Source organism: Pecten maximus, chromosome 1 (assembly GCF_902652985.1).
Source record: "Pecten maximus chromosome 1, xPecMax1.1, whole genome shotgun sequence".
Classification (NCBI taxonomy): Eukaryota; Metazoa; Mollusca; class Bivalvia; order Pectinida; family Pectinidae; genus Pecten; species Pecten maximus.
Window position 1 is genome coordinate 28,148,737 of NC_047015.1, and position 24,237 is coordinate 28,172,973.

Genomic DNA, 24,237 nt, shown 5'->3' on the forward strand with positions numbered 1-24,237 from the left:
GTTCGGCTCCCAATCTACGTTTTGATAAAAAAAAAATCTGTAATTAGTACTTTCAAAACCCAGTAGAATGATTTTTATATGACACTCGAAAGTCATGTAATTTACTATATAAGTAACGTACATATTGACTCATTAGCCGTGTTGTTTTAATCCGCCGTCCTCCTTGTTTATGTAGCTACATACACCTTAAACACACACAGTTGGAAACCCTACAGAAACAAATCAGTAGGCAATGTAAACGTACAGAGACAATACGCTATATATAGTTCTACTAATGGAGGTGCTGAACATTATTGTGGGTACGATCGATTTTTAGTATTCTCGTCGTCACAGATGTTTGTTCTGGCAGCTTTGAACTTCCATTTAACAACCAGTTGAAATACGTCAGCAGTAACACTGATTCTTTTGGCAATTTTTTCCCGGTTGTAACAATAAATAGTCAATACTAAAACGACCTCGTAAAAGCTTCTATCGAGTCTTACCTCGTTAGGGAGTGTAAGTGTTTTGTCAACGGTAGCAATCTGACAGACAGACAGACAGAGAGACACAGACAGACAGACAGACAGAGACACGGACAGATAGACAGACAGAAACACAGACAGACAGACATTTTTGTTTCAATTTTTTGTTCTCAATGAAAACTAATCTTTATATGCATATTATTGGACACAATTATCGCCAACGTTGCACACTTTAAAACAATTCATGCTAATGTTGAAATATCTATTTGATTTATATAAAAAGCCAACTTTTCTAAAATTATTGCTTTCCGGTTATTCAAATATTTGCGGTTTTATCAAAAATTAAATCAAAAAGGAAAATTATGAAAAAGAATGTGCCCTTTAAGTCTGTTCTAGGGTGTTGAATGGCGAGCTTTTCTTCCACCGTAAGTGTTTAATTTATTACATGCCACAAGAATGTACGTCTACAAGCTAGTCCCTTCTATCCTTATATGCACATTAACTATCAGCTAAAATAATTATGTATTTAATATTAATGGGATCATGTTTCGTGTCTAAGAAGATCAAAGCTGGAGGTTTATCAGATTATTGATATCTCTGAGTCTGATACATGGTTCGACTCTATAACAGGTTGTATTTACGATATAAACAGGAAGACGAACACAGATTGGCTCGATAGCTGCTAAAACCAAATCTAAAAAAACACTAGAAGTAGCAACGGACATGCTGTTTATACATGTTTGTCGATAACAGGTAGTGGCCAGCCCACCTGTAATTGATCCCTGTTCCTTTGTAGAGGTGTTTCTACAATATGTTCTATACCATTTACCCATTATTATTATAAACACATCCAAATATGTCACAATGCGAGTAATTTTGTTTTAATCCTCGCTCTTCATAATGAATTATTTTGACATTCGTTTAAAAGGAGTGTTCCTAAAGGAAATGAAGGCACAGTGCAGCAGTGGATAAAGTGGTCAAGTATTTCGTCGGAACCGACTCAGATGATTTTATCTATGGAACATTCCCACAGACAATATCAATTTACCCCTGGACCAAATTAATATTGCTGTTAAATTAGTAATGTAAACTTTATGTCTACATTTCCTGATCAGACGTAAAAAGATATTGGTCACCTACCCGACCACGTGGCTTTCTCCGAGTACTACGGTCTCCTCCTACAGTAATATCCAACGCGTGCTCCCATCCACCACGAGAGATTAATATAAATTTGTACATGTAAATTGTTTTCTAATTGCTGTAAAATTAATGGAGTTTATATATAGGTGTTATGGCCTTTTAACTGTTGATAACTTTACAACATAGCGCACAGCCAAGACGAATATATTAATAAAAAGAATAATAAAAAGAAATCTAGTTCAAGAAACAATTTGATACTAAATACAAATAGAATAACTATATACATGTAATGTGTTATAGAACATTGAATCTAAAATACATAAATCATTATCAAATGTTATGGCTAAATCTACATCTTTTTAGGAAATATCCTTTGGTCTTTGTCTAGCAATACTAACTATACTAACAGAAGGCCTGACACGACTGTAGACAGAATACCAAGGCTAATATACTCCATAAATATCGGATATTGATGGCATAAAGCATCTTTGGAATTAGAACATACGATGCTATGAAAAGGAAAGGAGGATTTGGCAAACAGGTCCTCAAAATCTTTACAATTTTACTATAATTGAGAATAGCTTGTTAAAATTGCTACAAATGAGCAATAACGCACTCCAAGTATCTTGTTTCACCTGCAGAACTATCATCACCCTTACTTTGAATTTTCACAGGCAGAAATTACGTTTGTTTAGCAAAGCTGGACACCTGATTGTTGACGTAACTTCTTGTATGACATTTCGATACAACATGCTTTTTTTGGGATGATATAGTATTCTGTCGCAGTTTTCTTAATGGTCTACAGTTGAACAGACAATCGATCCGAGACAAACCGACAGCTGTTGTGACGTGACGGAAGCGCACCGTTTGTCTGTAACTACATGACAAGGGCAGACCGTCTATAATATACGTTTATAATGGGTGGCCTAACATAGCACGTAATGTTCTCCCAGACAGTTGGTTAACGTAATTAGTATGGCGAGTTGTTTATGTGTCCCAGACGGCCTATTTGTAAGAAATTATCCCACACTGACACGTTTGGGGATTCTTTTTAATTTACACGTATGCTTTTAACCTGTGTCGAGTAAGTAAACGACAGCTGTATTTGTTTTCAACATTGTTAGTCATATTTCCGTGTATTATTCTGTTATCGATGTAGATATTAGTACTCATATCATAAAAATATAAATTAGCTTTTGTTAAATTGATGCAAATGCAACAGGTGGAAGAACTCACGGATGTTACCTTTTGTTTTAATGTTCATGAGTGTTCTAGGTATTGACTAGAATATACCTGGAATTTCATACATAAAAGTACCTGTATGTCACAGAAGTAACGTGTTTTATTCACAGTTTATTTTGTATAATAAGTACTATCAGGTTCCATCGTAATGCATAAATGTATGTCAAAGTGTGATAACAAATATTTAAAAAAAAAACAAACTTATATGATGTACTGATAATAAGAATACCAACACTCATGTCAACTCATCGGCAATAAATATGAACAAGCATGATAGATCTACATATGAATGATTTTATGACATGATTATAAAGTGCACATGTCTTAAAATAAACTCTTAATCCCAGTTCCTGACACTTTTTATCTTCTTATCATAGTATGTATATTAAAGAATATCCCTCTTTTATTTGATGAGTAAAACCTACAAAACATTGTACATGGCGTCATTCTTTTTCCGTCTCCTACCACAATGATCAAACAAACCTCAAACAGTGTTTGTTTAAGGTTCATGTAAATAGCAAACCCAGTGATATCTTACAAGCCTGTGGATTACTATTCTGGTGCAATTAAACAGAAGTAATTTGACCAATTGTTAATATGCATCACGGCTACCTTGCTTTTGACATTTAATTTGTTAAACTACCTCATAATTTCCGCAAAGCATGTGTAAAATGTTTCAGGAGAAAAGAACACAAACCTGATGTGGATCAAACATATCGCACATCATTGCCATGTCGTTATGATAACCATGTCGTAATGCTCACAAGTGTCTATAGCATGTAGTGCGGGCGCTTGTTTGACCAGATTTGACTTTGTAAAGCATAAACATCGATTATCTTGACCTTGAAAAATTGCGGCAGTGAATTATATTGCACAAATAGGGCATATATGGAGGCAGTTCAATCATCAAAACGCTCTTATTAGATACTAATAAGAATTTGAAAATAGCAAAAAGCCCGTCTTAAGGGTATTTAGGAACATTTCAACTGCAGAGTTTGAGGTAAAATATGTAGATTTCTGACAATAGACCCAAACCCTACTGTTAACTATTTGTCTCGAAAACATTCCTCTTACTGTGCTCAGATGTCTTAACGTTATCTAATATTGGCATTTTTAGTAATTTGAATGCCTCCCTTTATGCCGTATTTGTACAAACAAGCGGAAAATTGTATGATTAAGATACATCCGAAAAACCAAGTGAAGCAGTGTATGATTACTTAAAATCCGTACCATCAAATTAAACAGTGTATGATTAAGTAATAGCCGTACAAACAACAGCCTCGTTCAGAGTGTATGCATTATCTATATGTTAGTATTTTATATAAACTCATTTTAGCTAAATAGAAAGTAAGCTAAGTAAAACTTTTATTGACATTTTTATTCTATCATCTATTTTGTAGTTGTCTAAAACGATTAAATACAATACGAATCGATTTATGGAGTTTTATATGAAGACATAGAAAGAAAAAACATTTATCTTTAACTATAGTATAAAATACGCATAGAATATCATAGACGAAGTGTGAGAGGGGACATAACTCTAGTGGTGGCTATTCGTTTAAGAAATACGTACTGTGACATGGTTTAACACATGTTTGCCAACCGTAAAAGTATTATGGAGATTATATTTGGAAAGCCTATTATATAGTTTATTTCTAACGATGCTATTATAGTGTTAGTTCTTTGATGATATCTGCATGGTGCTGTTATGAACTATTCGGGATTACCTTTCACGTTTTAGTGCGTTCAGGTCGTTTGGGTGAGGAGTGTTTAAGGTAATCAGGTATATGATAATATGTATGTACCAGTAGTCACTATAGATTTTTTTCCCCTTGAAATAGGACTTGATGTCACTCTTTTACTATTACTAATCAAATACATGTTATAACAAAGCACGAGTCTTTCATTATCATGAATAATTTATCAGACTCCAAAATCACCCTAGCTGATTGTAATTGTAATACAGCATACGGTTTCAATACTGAAAAAAACATTGATTTGGCATCATACGTGCTTTAACATATTTGAATTGAATCGCCGCGTAGAAGATGAGTTATTCATTGGTCGATATAGTTTTTTCACATATGTTCAATTATTTATCTGTATCGATGCATAGTATTGTATATCGACGTATCTTTTTACAACATAATCCATGAATCTGTGAATTATATTGCTAATCTGAGGTTAACACAAAACAATCAATAAACATACGTCGTTTTACTATGATATACATTTGACATTGATACTTCAGGAGGACAGAAGGGTTTTTGGTATTGTATATTTTGCAATTTGAAATTTTGGTTTGTTGTCGAAAATACAGATGTTACTTTTTCGACGAAAATAACGGATTTTATCAAACAGTTTCACCTATGACGTCATCTATATATTTAGTTGTATTATATTATCATAATGGTATTAAGATGTCGGAGGAGTATCCACTAATACATTAACATTCCTCGAAGACATTTTCAACTTATACTTTATCTCCTGATTGTTATCACATTCTGAGGCAATGTGATACCTCATATTCCCGTTCAAATTCCGCATATTTCATTTAAACAATTGTCTCTAGACCATCATAACTAATCATTAAAGGGTTATTGGATACTTACATAAAATTAGGGCGATTTAAAACAAAATTGAAGTAAAACATTAGTAAACTGCTATCTTGATTTCTCTATATTTGTGCTTTTCCTGATGAATCTGGTTACGTGCTGATAAAGCGGCCCTCGTAAATATTTGAAAAATGGGAGTATACTCTTTGAGAGCAAGGAATATATTGGAAGCATCTCCATTTTGCATATGTGCGATGATTTCGATTCTGATTACAGAAGGTCAGATAAAATAGATTCATGATTTTAGTACGATGGAAAATACATAAGGTGTTTAGTTTCCGTTTTCATGGTCTAACACGCGAAACAATCACATTATTAAAAGGATTTTAGAACACAGAATAAAACTTTTTTTTCTAAATAGTCCCAATATAATATGGAGCATACATTCGTTATTACTCACAAGACGTGTATATTCTACATTTTGTAATAGGTAAAATTTCTTTTATAACAACTGCAAAACAAGTTATTTAAACTTATCCTTATCACTCTGAATTGGTCTTACTGTAAGAGTCTCGTGGTCATGCAGCTTACCCTCATATCTTGTACAGTCCATAAGCTGTCAAGTCCAGAATCGAACACGTCCAGAACCTGACACAGGTCGGCTGAATGAAAGGTGAGTGCGGTACCGCTGTGTCATATTCCAATGATGTATTAATCGTCAAATAACAGAATGAGTACGACTATTGATATATGTAATAGTGAACCAACTTATAGGGTAAGGTCACCTTAACACACACTGTATTGTTCTGTCATTTTGATCTTATACCATTCCACAAAACGTCACTGCGTTGATTTATTTGTAAAACTCAATATCGTATGGTTTCCGGAAATATACTATGATATAGGTAAAAAACACAACACACATATAACCTGGCCATGAATTTTAATATTTCTCTACAATGTCAGATATCAAAATCGTACAAACATTCATTTAATATGAATAAATTGTTAAAATACTGTTACATGTATTGTATATCACAGACGCTTTAACATTAACATGAAGCACTATGATCAAATGCACTATATATGACGTGAAGAGAATATCAATGAGCAATTATTGATGTGATGGAATATTAATTTATTTTTGAATGCATTGACTAATATTTGAAATACAAATTGATGCTTGAACTGACCCAATATCTTTTCAGAAAATGAAGTTTTTCAGCTTCCATTTTTTTTCGCTTTTTTAAATGCAAAACTATTAAATGAAATATATCTGATCATTTTTTTTTTAGTTTTGTTCACAATTTCCAAAATATTAAGCCAATCGATAATGAACATGTTGGACGGAATTAATTTTGTATTATCGCTTTTTGTTCACAGTTTTATAATGATACCCATTTTCAAACTCATGATACGATGTGACGGGAATATAAATGAGCAATCATTCGTGTGATGGAATATTAATTTGTTTACTTCTTAAAATAAGTTGACTAATATTTCAAACACAAATTGATGTTTGAATTGATCCCAGCCCTTTTCACAAAACGCAGTTATAATCAATAATAATAATCTTGTCGTTTGTAGAATTTTATATATAGTAGAAAAAAAACACATTTCATACTGCAATGTAGCTTATATAAAAATATTGTATAAATAACTGTTCTATATCAATTATTCGATCAATCACCTACACTACAATTACATCCTCCCATTCTATCCAGCATGCTTAAAAATATACGATAAAAGAAAGCGTAACAAAAGGCTTTCTGTTACGAGACCCAAAAGGATAAAATGCTATGTACGAATATGAGTGTTTCAATTTATTTTGATTTGATGTAAGAACAAAAATTAAGGTATATGAAATAGGCAAGCTTCTCACTATATTGTAACATCTACATGATATATTACAATTCTTTTTGTCAATATAAACCAAAAATATCGTTGTTATAATCAAGACGTTTAAATAATATAACAATATAACGTTAATTGGTATTGTCATAATATTTGAATCATAGCAAAAACATTATCCTTTTGAGATAAAACAATTAGCACTCACAAAGAATCACATATTAAAAACATAAACAAAGAAAACGAAGAAAAAGTTATATATTCTACAAATACACTAATCTTTCCTGGCCAGTTAGAGTCGTATCGAACCATGTCATGGAAATAATAATGGTGGTTTTTGTTATTTAAACAAGCATAATTTGCTCTTTATATTTTTCTCCGAATCATTCGCTTTTTGATGTTAATAGTATAGAAAATGTTGTAGATACATATCTATCCGCATATAATGATACTCGCCTTTCATCAAAAGCTTTGCTGTTATAAATTAGTGTTTATTCCTTCCATGATCCAATACAAGTGTTACTATATATAATGTTAGTTCTTTGGTATGTTTTCATCTAATATAGTGCTTACTTAAACAAGTTGCAAACGATGGACGGAATTCTAGGAAGCAACCATTTTACAATATCACAGTGTAGCGGTGACTCGATAAATATGAGTTTACCATGAGTACCATCAGCCACAACAATCCATTTTCCTCTCACGTCAGTTTGGCATAACTGGCCACACCGATCCAACATCACTGTCCTCATTTGCCCTATATGAATCAAACTCCTACAATAGTCATACAATATCATATTCGAAGCTGTCACTTTTTAAAGTCAAACCGTGTTTGACTAAGCATTAATTCTAAATACTATTCTGTGGTCTAAACGGATTTTACTTCAAGAATTGTATGAGTATACGTTATTTGTGTTTTTCTAATAGCCTCCTTTACTTTGACATGAGTCTGGTAATCTATGGAAAAACACCGAAGCCCCTCGATGTATGAAAAAAAATTCTAACGAGCTGTCTAATATTCTACATGTCTTCATTCTGTTATACAAGGCCATCAGTCCTTCACCTTTACGAAGCAAGTACAATCTAGATTATGTCTCTCTTATTATTTTGGCTTAAAAGCCAGGGATATATTCGTACACATTTAATGATACAAGCAGTACGTATAATATCCACACCACAATGAAATATGTCCCCGATATTATTTTAGGAACTTTTGGACCTCCGAGCTCCGCACTTCCAAACACGGACAAGTTGCGTCTGAGTATTATGAACATGATCGTCAGCAAGGAGCAAATGGTAAAGACTACTACACTGAAACCCAGGGATCCAGCAGGTACCTCAAACGTGGTTCCCTATAAAAGAGATCAAATTCTAAGTGTCTAGTTGTTGTTTTAATGTAATACGATAAAATCATAAATGATTATGCAATAAACTACAACCACTAGCTTTAGTGTGTCTCTTTTACTGATTTGTCAATCATATCGAATCACTTTATATCGATAGTAAATTATGAACGTTTAAAGATCAGGGTATTAATAAATGACTTTACCTTTGATGACCAGTAGATTGCAGCCATTGTCCATGGCAAACCGAGACCTAGGAAAACGTTTACACCATTACTTCCTGTGACGTTTCCAATCGCTGTGTCAGCATATTTTTCATTAAGTGCTGCAGTTCGACTGGCAAACAGGTCTGGCAGGCTAGTTCCGAGGGCAACGAAGGTAATAGCGACGACGCTGTCGTCCAAACCAATGAGACAACCGAATATGGCGGCAAGATCTCCAATGAAGGCTGTGAGTATCCCGATCATTATCAATGCCACACAGAAACAAAACCATCCTCCCCATATTGTCGCCGGTGGGACACAGGCAAAAATGAGCTGTAGTGAAAGATTCCAATACTTTATAAATACCCCATCAGTATGTACATGTATATACAATTTCCCCTTTTTTGACGTCATTGTTATTATGTGTAATTACTTTAGGTTTAACTACCAATGAATACCAATACACACAACTGTTTGAAGCTTACGCTGAATTTTAATAAAAAAAAAATTTGCGGTAAAATATTTTAAATATGGTCATTACTTATACAACATTAGTTTTCATTGCAAGATAAAATTAGTATTTTTTACCTTCCAGCCAAAGGTTAAAAAGTGCATGACATAATCAAACGTTGTTGCCGTTTCCAAATCGCCGCCATTAACGTTCATGGCCTCTACAAACTGTTGTCCCCAGGTTTGTTTCTGCAGACGGAGCGAATCCAAGTTGGCATTGGTCAGACTGGTGATCCGACTTACTAGACCACTAAATTCTGTAAGTAAACCGTATACAGAATAATTTCTTTAATTCATATCCATGTATGTATATATCTACATTAATACTTGATTAATACATGTCAAATAGACAATTTTCACTAGAAAAGTTTGTGCAAAAGACACAATATGTTAACACCCTTCAATACATAGAGGATATTAAATGTTTTCCCATTTAATATAACATATAGTTCACGGGTATGACAGAATATCGAAATATTCTGCCATACGAGTGAAATATATGTTATATTAAACAGGAAACCATTCTATTTTCTTTTTATTGAATTTTATATACTTTGAAACAAAATTAAGGACATCGAAACATTAATAGTGTCAAAAAGTGCGGGAATCAGTAGCATAATTAATGACGTCATCTCTTTGTGACGTTACTACACGTCAACTTGACGGCGCCATTTTGAAAGGACTGGTCAACGCAATTTTAGCGTTTTCTGCTGTTATCGGAGAATCTGTGCATAAATAGCTAACGTCAAGGGAGTATTTTGTCAAAAACAAGTCCGAATATTTCAGAAAAAAACCCAGCAATGAGGTGAATACAAAGGTTCGCTCTGATTGGTCAAAAACGAAAAACTTATCTTTTCACTGTAAAACTTATATTTTCACTGCAAAATCTTATATTTTCACTACTCAGTGAAAATATAAGTTTAATTAGTTTGATAATTTTCTATATTTCACTGGGAAAATGCAATAAAAATTAATATGGGCTTAGATAAATTACAGACAAAATGGATAATACTAATGTTAGCACAAGGGGTTGATAGAGAAAACTAAAAGGGGCGAAATACACGTAAAAGAGCTCTTAATTCAATAAATTTCTTAATTTTCTATTTTGAATTTCAAAAGTTCGCCAAGAACATGTGTATAAATGTATATTGAAGTGTTCCACTATTCAAATGAATTAAAAAAATTAAACATACCGTCATCATTGACGATCGTAACCACAGTCCTCTTCAGTTTCCCAAGTTTCGCTCCACCTGTTGCTTCTATTAGATTTATTTCGAAGTTTTCATCTTTCTCGAATTCCTATAAATGATGTAATTTATCAATGCTCTGGCTAGTAAAAGAATATCAAACATATTCAGCATTATATTTATTCTTGGATGGACAAAATACTCCTCTGTTGAGATCAACTATATGTTTTTGTAGTAGCTTTCGGCTCGCGCGCTTTATTGATCATTTGCCAAATCTCACCTAATTGATTCCTCAAAAGAAAGCTGGACTTCGAATATTTTGTAAATGAAATCATGTTGACCAGTAACATAAATAATAAGTCATGGATACGTACATGATTAAAATTATACAGAAGGTAATGTATACGACGAAAACATGAACTGTTATTTCCACATCTATTACAGCGCAGTTTAAATGATAAATTTAAAATATCATTCTTCGATATGTTCAGTTATACTAACGTTTGGTGGCATGGTTAATGAAGTTTGACTATTATATGTATGTTACCTTATCATCATTGATCTTAATTTCGATGAATTTTGCCCTCTCGCCGTGATCAAATGTCAGTGTTCCTTCGGAGTTGTCGTAGTCTCTACCGTGGATGGCCGTCATGTCCTTGGTTTTCCAGTTAACAGTGATCTTACCATCAGCTCCGTCTATCCGGGTCACCGGAACGAGCGCTGTACCTACACTCTCCTTGAACAAGAAGCTGGGATGTTCAAACTCCAATACTCCAGGATCTAAAACGTATAACATTATCATATCAACAATTAAAGATGCATAACATATTACAAGGACAATCGTTATAATGGTTAACCTTAATAACAGACATGTCGAGAATCTTATAATCTGACTCTGATACATTAACTATTAATTCACGTATGTAATTGTTTACCTAACCAGTAAATATGTCAGCTGACCTGACTAAGGAAACTTGGTAAGAACACGCAAAAAAATATATACCGTTGGGTTATTACAATGTCGATTAATGAGCAGTTTGATCACATTTTAAAAATATTTCTCTCTCATGAAATAAATCCACGGTTTTGAGAAAAATAGGAAATAACGAATCTGATATTGTATAGGTACCCCAATGACATTTGTGAAAATCTGTCGTTATATTTTTACTGAGAATAATATTCACCATCGTCATTGAGTATAACAATTTGAGTTATCGCCCTTCTGCCAACCACAGCGATGGACTGTTGTTCAGATTCAATGGTAATTCTGCCGAAGAAAACCTCATCTGGTTCCCAGATGTTGTCGTCTATAATCTGAATATCGATGTGCTTCTCTGTCTCGTTCGGTTCAAATACAATAGTCTCCTTATAGGAGATGTAATCCTCGCCCTCGACTGCCGTCCCATCTATCGTCTCTACCCTAACACAAACAGTACAACATACATTGATATGGGTACAAGGTCTTACATTGTTATTTACCATTTCTTGTCACCCTGATATATCTAAGTTCTTGAATATCAATTTAAAGCAAGTACTTTAAAATATTTTAGTTTTTCAGTAAAAGTCCGTTTCATAGTATCTCAATGTAACATCAAATGATAAAATATTTCCTAAATTAAACACATTTGTGTAGCTTTAACAGATAACAGTAGTAAACAATCACATATTGGTAGCTGAAATAATGTTTAAGCAAATTAAGTAGATAAAAAGATCGTTAGCCCAAACATTACTGCATTTCTTTTCTGCATTTTTTTTTTTTTTTGCTTTTTTTTTTAGCTTCGTGATTTTCAACAAAAGTGTTTAATTTCTATGAAAACAAGAATATACAATAGGCCTTCAACTTACCTAAACAATACACGTCTTTTAAGATTGCCATGGCGCATCACAGTGATTCGTGCATGACCATCTTTTTCAAAAACGGCTGTAGATGGCGCTGCAAACTCGATTATAGCCTTAGAACCACCGTCACTCAGGGATGTAAATGATGCTGATGAGCCCATCTGATCTTCAATCAACAAGGTTTCCAAAAGCTGTAACAAAAGAACGTAAATCCTTTAATCTGTGATAAAATTACATTGATGAAACAATGTCTACGTCAAGAAATGAACAACAAGAATACCGACATAATAACAAAGCCTTACTTGGAACTCAAATTGGATTAAACGAGGGCGGGCAAACTATAAACAGGGAGACTCCAGAAAGTATCAAATGAATTTAAGACCGGGTGTTCCGATAGAGGAAGCGTCTTCTACTTAATCGACGACACCCGCCGAACAAAACTAAGTCAAATCCGTGTTTTACAATATCAAATGAGAGTGTTTACAAAGGAATCACTAGGTATATCAAAAAGTATGAAATTAGGAAAAGTAGAATATATCCAAATGAGATCATTATATGCATTATTTATGGTGATTATTGTAATTTTACCATACATGTGGATGTGATAAATGATAGGCGCAACTGTATCTAACTTTAAAAATGAAAGGTGCTAATGTCGTATGTGTCTCTTGTGTAATCTTTAGATGCACGTTGTTGCCATGGATGTAGATAATGATATGCAGTTACCTACCTCGCTGGTTCTGTCGGTCATTGGAGTGGTTAGTTTCGTTCCACCCGATAGGTTTCTGATAGCATTAATCCTGTACCAGCCGCGGCCATGGGACTGGTTTTGCTCCATCAGATGCGCCGTAAGCCTAGCCATTTCTTCAGGAGAGGCCTCCTCTCTCTTCAATCTCTATAAATACATAAGGGAAAACCATCAGTATAGCAGAAAATGAATGCTGGCATTTTTCGAAATTACCGTAACAAAAATGGCTTGATTTAGTGATATATATATTTACTTAGTGATAGCATTTACCTTTTTTCAACGCAAAAATAAACAATATAAGAAATATATCTGTTATAAACGGAGGTCTGTCAACAATATTTTACCCTCAGAATTTCGACGATGACATGTTTATCAGCGTGGTCTCCGTTAAGAAGATTTTCCTCATCTGAAAATATAATGCATACCATTAGCCTCAAAATTGGACATCAAAATAATGTATAGATAATAAATAAGGTACATACAAGAATTATGCATAAACAAGTAGCAGAATTCGAACTCTGTGTAATCGATAAAACAAAGGGAATATTTTATGATAACTAGAAACGCGACTGTCTTTGTTTAAATCTTCAACAGTCGGTATTGATTTCTCATCGTAATAAAAACGGCTTTCAGCTTAAAACTATTATTGACTTATATATTTCGATATTAACATATGACATTCTGGAATATTTTTTTGATTTTAAACAATCTTTGTAATATAACATATATGGCATTTACATGAAATTGCTTGACGTAAAATAATATTATTCAAATGACATGTTTAACACTAAAACTAAGGATGGGTAACCCATGCACTATATCATGCAACTAATGATACTCTGTGATCCAGTTGGGATAATGATGAAGAATGAATATAGTGTCATAATGTGATTTTAAAAAATCTTATCGTAAACAAAAACATAATCAATACAGCTTCTCCAGATTGGAATCTACATTATATTCAACTGATTCAGCTGTCAAGGAAAATGCTTCTATAAAATGTTAGAAAGCCTATGATTTGGAAAGCAAACGGTTGATATTGTGGACTGATCTGTATTTATAAAACAAAACTTACTTAAACAAAAACCAATTAACTAGACGTTGGAATTCGACAAACATTCAAAAGATAAATAGCGGGGCAAGTGTGACACTGATAAATGGCTGAACAACACAGACAAAGGGGGACAACCAGCTGTTACTCACGACATATGCACAGCTCTTTCTGCTCCTCCACTTACACACACAGATAAAAGGGTATAAACAAGACTAGTATTACGTACGAAGTCAGCGTTACTACTTCTGTAAACGTGGCGATATTCACATGCATCATTGACTCTTATAAAATTGAAATTTTGAGTTCGTGAAAAAGATAATGTCTTATGTAATACATGCAAATAACTATATACATGTGTCGTATTGTCTGCACCTGGAAATTCCACGTCCATATTACTTCATTCTTCTACAAGACTACTGTCAACTATTTATTATTTGTTCACTTATATATATAAATAAGACATTTGCAACATTCAGATAAAAATAGTTCGAACCACTTTTCAGGCGTATTCGTCCTTCACTGAAATCTGAGAGGGCAATTAAAGCATTAAAGTATTCGTCTCTGACTATGGCGAGTTGTAACCTTGTGTTCTAATTACAATCATCCCAGATGTTAATAGTCAATAATTTATCAAGTGATTTATGACATTATTAAGCAATATGTAATAATAGTCATCAAAATCCATACAAAATAACATCACATTCCTGTGATAAAAGCATGTACACTTCCTGTTTGTTCAAACTTTACTTTTAGAGATACATATTAAAGGAAATACTTAAAATTTGATAATTACGTTCACTGTGGGAGCTGCGCGATCCTCTGATAATATCTAAATGTTAGTAAACCAACAAACACGTGTTTTCATAAAAATGGATGTTTCATTTCATAAAATCTATGATTGACTTATACTGCTCTGTTATTCTGTGCATTTTACTGATCAAACAAAATATCTTTATATAAACCATATCCTTGTATCATTTTTTGCTATTCAATGTCCTAATTTTATTCGTTTGAGGATGTTATCTCAGTCTTTGAAGTTCTTTTTAGCGTGTTAACCTTTTGTTCTTTTAAGATATAGCTTACCCATTTCAAGCAGCTTGCTTTCGTCATCAATTGGTTTCTTTCCACAATAGTCTTTATCAGCGATATATGCTAAGATGACCATGATGGGGAAGAGCAGCAATGTCACGATACTTTCCCACAAGTCGATGAAGTCAGGTGTAATAACCATCAAAATGATGGCAAGCCAAACATAGGCGAAAACACTAAATATAGATGTTACAGCGAACACCTTGACGTGCTTAATTCGTTTGGCTACTCCATCAGGGATGCTGAAAACACAGACCCCTGTGATACACATCAAGTTGAAGGCAGCAGAACCCACGATGGTACTTGGGCCCAATGCACCCGACTTGAACCCGTTTCCAACTATTTCAATGATGGACAAGAGGATTTCTGGCGCACTGGAGCCAAGCGCCATGAGAGTGAGATTGGACACTGTTCCATTCCATGTTTTCACCTCCACCTCAGAATATCCAGTTTCGTTAGATGGATCCGGCATCTTTATTTTAGTAGTGCGACTGGTGATGGTCTCGATAGCTTGCATAAAGATGTCTGCTATGATGGAAACACCCATGAAACTGTAGAGTAATCCAACGATGTATATAAAAGCTCGGAACCCAATACTCCATGTGTACTCGTTCGTAAGGGGTAAAATGAGCCCCTTATCCGAGCATTTGTAGTCATTAATGTCACACGACATGATGGCAGGAAGGTGTCTGACCTTATCAATAGAGGGTTGTTATACCAACGGGACCCACTTTCTTGAAATCTGTAAAAAAAAAAAATATATATATATAAATAAAAAAAAAGCACGTCATTGTAAACTAGCTATGTAAGAATCAAGTACTTAACCCCTACATCAGTCTTTAATCTCTACTTAGGTTTAGTTTATCCCTTTATACTACACGTACTGGCTTTGGATCATGTAGTGGTTCTTGAAAGAACATTTGGCAGTGGTCATGTGGGGTATTGCATCACATCATAATCTGAAATGGATTACTATAACAGCCAAAGTAAGGACTGTCTAAAGACGGATAGTACCTTTAAATCAGTAGAGTATCAGCTGGATATGAATTAAAGTACGTTATACGTTCTGTTTCTTTCTAGGATTCTTCACAAATAGGCAAATCAATGAAAGATAAAATGAAACAAATACCAACACTATCATTCAATAGCTGCCATTCGGGTAAAGTACTTTATTTATGTAGTTATATATGGATGACACTGATACATAGCTCGTTTCTAAAAAACAGTTTCATGTGAGAAACTTATCTTGTTTAAATCAGCAGGTATTCTTAAAACCTTAGATATGGTTAATCAAATGAAACTATATGCCTGAAATATATCGGGAAAAAAAACATGAAAACTTAAGTTCGCCGTTTTAGTTCCTTAGTCCTGTTTTGTTTTAGTTAGCCGAAGGTTTGTGTGAGAGCATTCCTTCAATGGAATAACATATTCGATATAGACTGTAGAGTGCTACTAGAGCGTATCGACGCTGACCTTGTATGGCATGGTAGCATAGTAACCTAGTACACCTGAACGCGTCGTTCAGGTGTTATAGGCCATAAAGTCCCACAACATTGTATAATAATCATCATCATACGTCATAGCGTATAGAATAGAAATCGCGAGTTCCTTCGATAAAACGTGCTCAATACCTTGATATTGTGCTGTGTGATGAATAATTGATAAAAATCGACTGATGTGTCCGTAGCTGCTAGAGCAGCGGTCCCCAAAGGATCAACCACGCTGTCTTGTAAGCAAACTTAATTACAAATGTCCATATGTTCTGTATGAAGCTGTTCAAAATCGGGACATCAAATGTGTGTATTACTACCTTGTTACAGAGGTGCCATATAGCAAAATCACTATGTTAAAATTTAAAATCATGAAAGATTTTTTATTAAAACTATTATTACATATATGTAAATATCAATAAAGAATGTTCAATAACATCACTTATAAACATGTAGTTTGACAATGTGTGAATTACGTACATACTATGGTACACTACTTGCAATACAATATAATACACAGATTATAAACCAACCACATTTAATTATGAATAAATAGATATAACTATTACAATACAAATGGTATAATTCTATATTTGGTTGGTGTGTGCTGTTGGTGTATGTAATGTGTACTTGATGTGTTTAGTTGGTGTGTGAAGTAAGTGTGTGTGGTTGGTGTGTATAGCAGGTTAGTGTGTATAGTAGATGTGTGTGCTTGGTGTGTGTGCTTGGTATTATACCTGATGTACCTTGCTGTTGTGAACGTCTAAATCCAATCAGTAATGTTTCTGACAACGCCCGTGACCACAAGTCAGAAATCAATATCATAGGCAATACACCTTTGCGCTGTTTATTAGATCGGGACTACATTTAAATACGAAATCCACATTAACGTGCTGTCAAGTCGAGAAGAATTGTCGTTTTCCTTTAGGTAATTTCAGTGGTTTGTAATAATTTGTAAAGTGAGCATTCTGAATAAGAGTTCATAATGACACCGTTTATGTTATTGTCAGCGCATAAAAGGCATGCTTGTATGGCGGTATAAAAACTCAAATTAGAAATAATAATTTACCCGATTATAAATACAAAGACCGTTGATGACAAACTGAACTTAAACGCTTTTACAAACAAGGCTATGGCCGTCTAAAGCATTGGCAGCTTACAGACATTATAAGACTGTATGTGCTATATTAATCATCGTTATCTTGCCCCCCCCCCCCCCCCCCCCCCCCCCCCTCCTTTATTATACGACAGTCTAATTTAGAATCCGAGAAAGAAGAAGCAACTCGACACCCGCGCGTGTACGTTCGAGTCACTTTTATCATGTAAGATATTCTTCGGGTATGTAGTGTGAGTATGCGACTTGCTGGTTATTGACATAATTTATATTAAGACTTTACGTCAATAGATTCGACATAGTGAATCTGAACGTGTTCGTTTTTGTCTAGAGTTAAATGCTCAGGTGACGGTTAAATCGCTATGATAAAAATATGATGTTACGATTTCTATCTTACACCGAAAGAAGGATTTAAAACAACTTTCCGGTATATAAACGAAAACATCGATATATATTCTTTATTTACTTAAATATTCGTCTGAGTGCAGGCTTATAAACCCCATTTAGAACCGTTCGCTATATGTGAGTTGAAGAACATATGTATATATATATATATATGTTATATACATATATAGCTTAGAAACACAAATGACGAAGGAAGACAACTTTTAATTGGGTCAACCGTGCAGGCACTTTTTTAATAGACTCCACTTCGTGAAGGTTTAATACAGAGTAAGTCATGCATACGACGACGTGTGTCATCGCGATGTGGTTTTAGAATGGGTGTCTAGAGAGACCTAGATTCAAAGTAATGGTACAAATTTGACAACTGTCTGAAATGGATCTGGCAAAGAATGTATGGACAATTTGAATGTGATGAAGAACATTATTTTACGGATAAACTGAAATAATCTGGGGAAATGAAAAACTCGGCATCTAGTATTAAGTATTTTAATCTCTTTCAGAAAAAGAAATTATGGCGAAGTTGTTTTTTTTCAAAGATTCGTAAAACAAACATGTCCTTTTGTCCATTTCCAGCCATGCACTTCTCCGGTTATAAGAATGCATTAGTATGGCATATCCCTCGCTGGTGAGGCGATTTGATGTACGTGTTTCTGACTCAGCAACACCTTATTGGCTATAAATGGACTGGACGTACGTTTATTGCCAGGAGATCACAAAGACAAATCCCAACAGGTATGTGGCATTGTTCGCGGAGTATATTTTCTCACGTGTTTCGCCTGTATATAAAGTATCCTAGATACCATCTTTCACGTGTCCTGATATAACTACGTAATCAAGAATTAATATAGACATTGTAATTTCTTGTTTTAAAGTCCGTTCAATGTTGGTCTTTTTAGTTTAATTTGTTAAAAGTTAAAAAGGAAAAAAATACCATCATAGTTTCTCTGAATCATTATTTCGTTTGTAATTATTAACTTTGACGATTGGAATAGGACTCCATTCATGACCTAAGCCATCATTATTGTCGGATACGTGTAAGCGTGTTCGGCCTTTGCGGATACAATGGTATGAACACGGACGATCAAATGTCCACGGAGTTAGTATTTACCGGCATGTTGTGTATACATAGAACTGACATACCCAGCGTAAAGCTGTTCATTTATTGTGCCTAACTGGCCATACATATGATTGACAGGAGAAGAATGGTCAGTATTCAGACAACCGCTCAAACATAATTATCAACAGCATTATAGCAGAACTTCTAGTCTGTTGTGCTGAAGGAAACCACCTAGCTATGCGCTATTAGTGTTTTATTTTACCTGTTTAAAACCCATGTATTCTCTGTGTTTACAGTAGGCATTTCCGTTACCCTACATGCCATATTTCAAATTCTTAATTACTACAGGTAGCACCAATTCAGAATAAACTCCCGTATTTCATTATCTTTTAAAATGTTCTTATATCCAAAAATAAAAGTTGATTAAATTAATTTTATGAAACATCCCTGAGGAATCCTAGCGGGATGAAATAGCTATGGTTTTGTATCAGTCCTTCAGCATATAATTATCTACCTAAATGTATCATTAGCTTGTATGTATTTTGGATAAAACCATTTATATAAAGGTGAATGGTGGTTGCGACTTTCATCTACATAATCGGAACACATCATTCAGAACTACTATGATATAAATACAATAAAAATATCACGCATTTGTAGTTATAGCCCGTTTGCAGTATTATTTAAGGATCTTTGTTAATGTTATATACTAGCAAAGATTAGCTTAAAAAATAACATCTGTTAAAGTATGTCGTATGTATGTTCAGGCACAGAATACATACATGTACAAGTATATTGTTGACAATGATGTACATGCTCCACATATTAGAGTATAGCGTGTCCATATTATATGCCATACAGATGGTCAGATTATTGATCGAATGTCAAATACAAACAGTCCACGGGTACAAATAGTGAATGCCTGTTACGAACATAGAAAGCTTATCTCGATACTTAGTACCTTAACACAGTCACGAAAAATATATGATTACATAATATGAAAGGAGTGGCATTTAATTAACGAACATGTGAAATACCGGTATGGCATCGAGTTACCTACAGTAGATCTAATGAAAGATAATATGGAAAAAGTAAATGATAATATTTATATATTTAAAACTGGTATGGTTCTAAGACAAACGAACAAAGATGTGTTGTGTTACTAAGGCCTACTAATTAGAGAAGGACCTAACTATACTGTATTATTTACCCGACAGAATACATGATCAAAGAATATATCTTATACTTAAAATCGATCTTTACAGACAATAATATATATAGCCCAAGCATGGTCATCTTTAAATATAATTGACATATTACAAGATGTACAAGAGGGTTAACTTCCACAGTTCCGTGTGTATTGCTCAAGTTCATGTTAGAACACAGAGTTAACTGATTTCTGTGATTAATAATTTAACAAGTGGTTAAGGTTTTTACCTATTTTAAATATCTATCTATATTTTATGTGCATTGATATACCCAAGGATGTATCCCGGTTTGATTGATTTAAATATAAATATGCAAGCAATCCTCTTAATTAGTTCATATGGTTATAAGCAATCAAGTTATACAATCCGAGAGCAGCACAATGGACAGTAAACAAATCAACAGTTAAACCGGGGTTTTAATTAAGGAGAGTGTTTTAACATACAGTGGTAGATAATGTTAGATAAACTTACCTGGATATAGTCAAAAATTCATTCCGATTGTTGATTTGACAGACTCGTCCCTACACTGCCTAGCGTAGCCATAGATTAGACCACGCGATCCTGCTGTTTGTTGGTTGCTAAAACAGCCGAGCCTACGTTACTCCAGTAGTAGAATGCTCAGCCAGCCGTGAAGTCTCAACAATCAGATAAGGGACATAACTCCACACAGTGTACACAGATAAAGAAGAGTATATTATATTTTTGAATTAAATAACATTTCCCAAAGATATTCTATTAGCTCGCCTTTCATGCTTGATATTCAGCAGCAATATTAAACACAAAAGTGTATCTTTTAACATAATAGAATGTAATTTTGGTCTTTTGAAAATTGTCATGAAATATTATGAAAACAACAACATGATGTTCTCTTAATCATTCATGTGAATGTTATTAATATCTTATATTATATACTGTACTTTACATACCACACCGGGTTTATCACTCGGATGACTACTGTAAATCACTTCTATTTCGCGTGGGATTTATTTTCGCGTTAATACGGGACTAGAGTCAAATGCGAATTCAAATCCCTCGCGATGTTTCGTACGAAAATAACAACTCTGGTGACATCCATATCGATTCCGTCGTTATCCTTACTTGCATTCATACAAGTTTTTTTTTTCATATGTACCATATCACGTAACCAGAAGCACATCTGCTGACCACATATGACCTTTAATTTCAGACATCTGTAAAACTCTGTACACTTAAAAGATATATACTCATAACTTCACAAAATGGCGTCATTCATATATGTACAGCTATAGGTCAGAGGACTGGGCCGAGCTCGTTTGTAACAATAAATAGCGTTGGAAATGTGCTAAAATAATTTCAATAAAATAGTTTATTACGCGCTAAATATTTATTCTATTGAATTACATAATACGCAGTAGGAAAATCATCAACTACTTTATACTAAATAAGTACAATTATTCAAACACGCAACGAAGCTTTATATTATTAAATACTTCACACACTTAAGTCTGGTCTATTGAAGGCCTGTCATCTTCCAGACATTGTGAATCAAATCAATGTTTAATGTCTGTTAGTTATCTAGAAAACAACTCACCCCATTCTCTAAACATAAGAGCACGTAGAGAGTTCACATTCGTAGGTTTTCTCTTCGTTTTGTCATGCGTGAGCCAGACTGTAGTCAGGTAAATACTATCACGGCATGTATAACAGGTATGTTCGCATGACTTTAACAAACAAAATAGCGGCCAATAATTATGCAAATGGTTATTGATATAAGAGTACATGTCTCTAAGAGCTCATCATTCGCGAAATTAAAGTCATTTTTGGATCAGCGTTCGCGAAATCATGTATTCGCGAATATGTCTGAAGAGGTAAGTTTGCGATATGAAGTATTCGCGAAATCTAAGTAATTAACAGTATACAAACCCGTATGCTTACGGGTTTGTTTTTGTTTTGTTGGTTTTTTTATTTGAGGGGGGGATAATGTTCAATATAATTTTTGTATGCGCATATATCATCGGTCATATATGAAAATTTCAGTCAAATGTCTTAGAAGAAAAAAAAGACTCACTTTGCTTATGAAATTACAAAATTTAGTTAATACATTATGTACTCTTTCATCTACATTTACAAAGATAGCATCGATAAGTTAAAAACGATTTTGAGTCATAGTGATGGTTCAATATTTTTTTCAATTCAATACCACAGATGAAAGATTTTGGCAAAATTATATTTTATTTGGTCTTACTACACTGTTACACTTATTATATGTTTCTATATCCTTACACGATATAGAGGATATTGAATGGTTTGCCGTTTAATATAACATATATTTCACGAGTATGACAGAATATAGATATTTTCACGAGTGCGAAGCACGAGTGAAAAATATCGAAATATTCTGTCATACGAGTGAAATATATGTTATATTTAACGGGAAATCATCCAATTTGCTTTTTATTGCATTTTATTGTATACTTAGTAATGAATACAGGTTTTTTTGCATATGCATTATGGCGCCAAATCTCCCGATCCGTAATCCTTACCCATGCATTATTGATTCAGTAATGCACCCCAAACCCTGTATTGGCCCTCTTCGCGGAACACCTCTAAATTTGCGTCTCATCAAACTATTCGGGTCTCTCGGGTTTTGACGTAGGTGCTGTGTTGTCAGCGAAACCAAAACAAACAACATGGCGTCGAGTAGACGAAGGAATGAGGACATAGGAGAGAAGATTTTAAATTCGCTTGCAGCACGAATTGCAGAGCTAGAATATCTCGCCGAGAAGGAACACATGGTAACCGAGGAAATTGATAACTTAAACTTTACAATAGGAGAGGTCGTACAAGCCGATGTTAACCAATCGTTCCATGATCCTTGATCAGTGACATGGTAGAAACACCTTTGGAAAGGAACTTTTTTAGAAATCATTATAAATTTGACAGATATGAACTTCATAAAGACTTAGAAAACTTCAATATTATAAAGTGTTTATAATTCAATACATTAAAAATTTGAATCTGATTTTTCTTGTCAAGTTATAATTGTTGTTTTGATTAATGTTCTGTGATTTATTACTAAGAATACAATAAATTGAATAAAACATACCTTTTTCCATATCGGACCCAATATTGGCCCCGAGACCCCAGAAGGCCCGAGGGCCAATATTGGGGTCTCGGGGCCAATATTGGGTCCGATATGGAAAAAGGTATGTATTATTCTCTAGTTATAAACTTAAAAACAAAATTAAAAACATCGAAAAATCAATAGCGTCAAAAAGTGCGGGAATCAGTAATGACGTCATCTCTTTGTGACGTTACTCCACGTCAACTTGACGGCGCCATTTTGAAAGGACTGGTCAACGTAATTTAAGCGTTTTCTGCTGTTATAGGAGAATCTGTGCATGAATAGCTGACGTCAAGTGAGTATTTTGTCAAAAACTAGTCTGAGATATCATAAATACAGCAAAATAACCAATTTATCTATCTCCGCTTCGATTGGAAAAATCGGCAAGTTTCAACGAGGTGAATACAAAGGTCCGCTCTGATTGGTCAAAAACGGAAACCTTATATTTTCACTACAAAATCTTATATTTTCATTGCTCATCGCTGCAGTGAAAATATATGTTTTATTAGTTTGATAAATTTCTGTATTTCACTGGCAAAAATGCAATAAAGGTAGATATTACACTTCGAAATAGGTTAACGTAATTTTCTCTATTTCCTAGAAGGCCTAGGCCTAATAAAAATTACCCACTGATCGAT

At 34.0% G+C, this 24,237-nt stretch overlaps 1 protein-coding gene across 2 annotated transcripts; it reads right to left on the minus strand.

Annotated features, from left to right (window-relative positions):
- Window positions 1–6,324: 6,324 nt before the first annotated feature.
- Window positions 6,325–21,100, minus strand: LOC117329316 (sodium/calcium exchanger 3-like). 2 transcript variants are annotated; one of them, XM_033887221.1, is made up of 12 exons: window positions 20,968–21,100; window positions 15,217–15,964; window positions 14,627–14,659; window positions 13,424–13,485; window positions 13,062–13,226; window positions 12,338–12,522; window positions 11,677–11,912; window positions 11,040–11,272; window positions 10,499–10,604; window positions 9,384–9,562; window positions 8,799–9,128; window positions 6,325–8,601 (listed from the first exon to the last, which is right to left on the minus strand). In XM_033887221.1, the coding sequence occupies exons 2-12, from the start codon at window positions 15,893–15,895 to the stop codon at window positions 8,362–8,364; spliced, it is 2,448 nt and encodes an 815-aa protein (XP_033743112.1). In that variant the 5' UTR covers window positions 15,896–15,964; window positions 20,968–21,100; the 3' UTR covers window positions 6,325–8,361. The 2 variants fall into 2 exon arrangements, with proteins under 2 accessions (XP_033743112.1, XP_033743118.1); XM_033887227.1 differs by lacking the exon at window positions 14,627–14,659.
- Window positions 21,101–24,237: the final 3,137 nt, after the last annotated feature.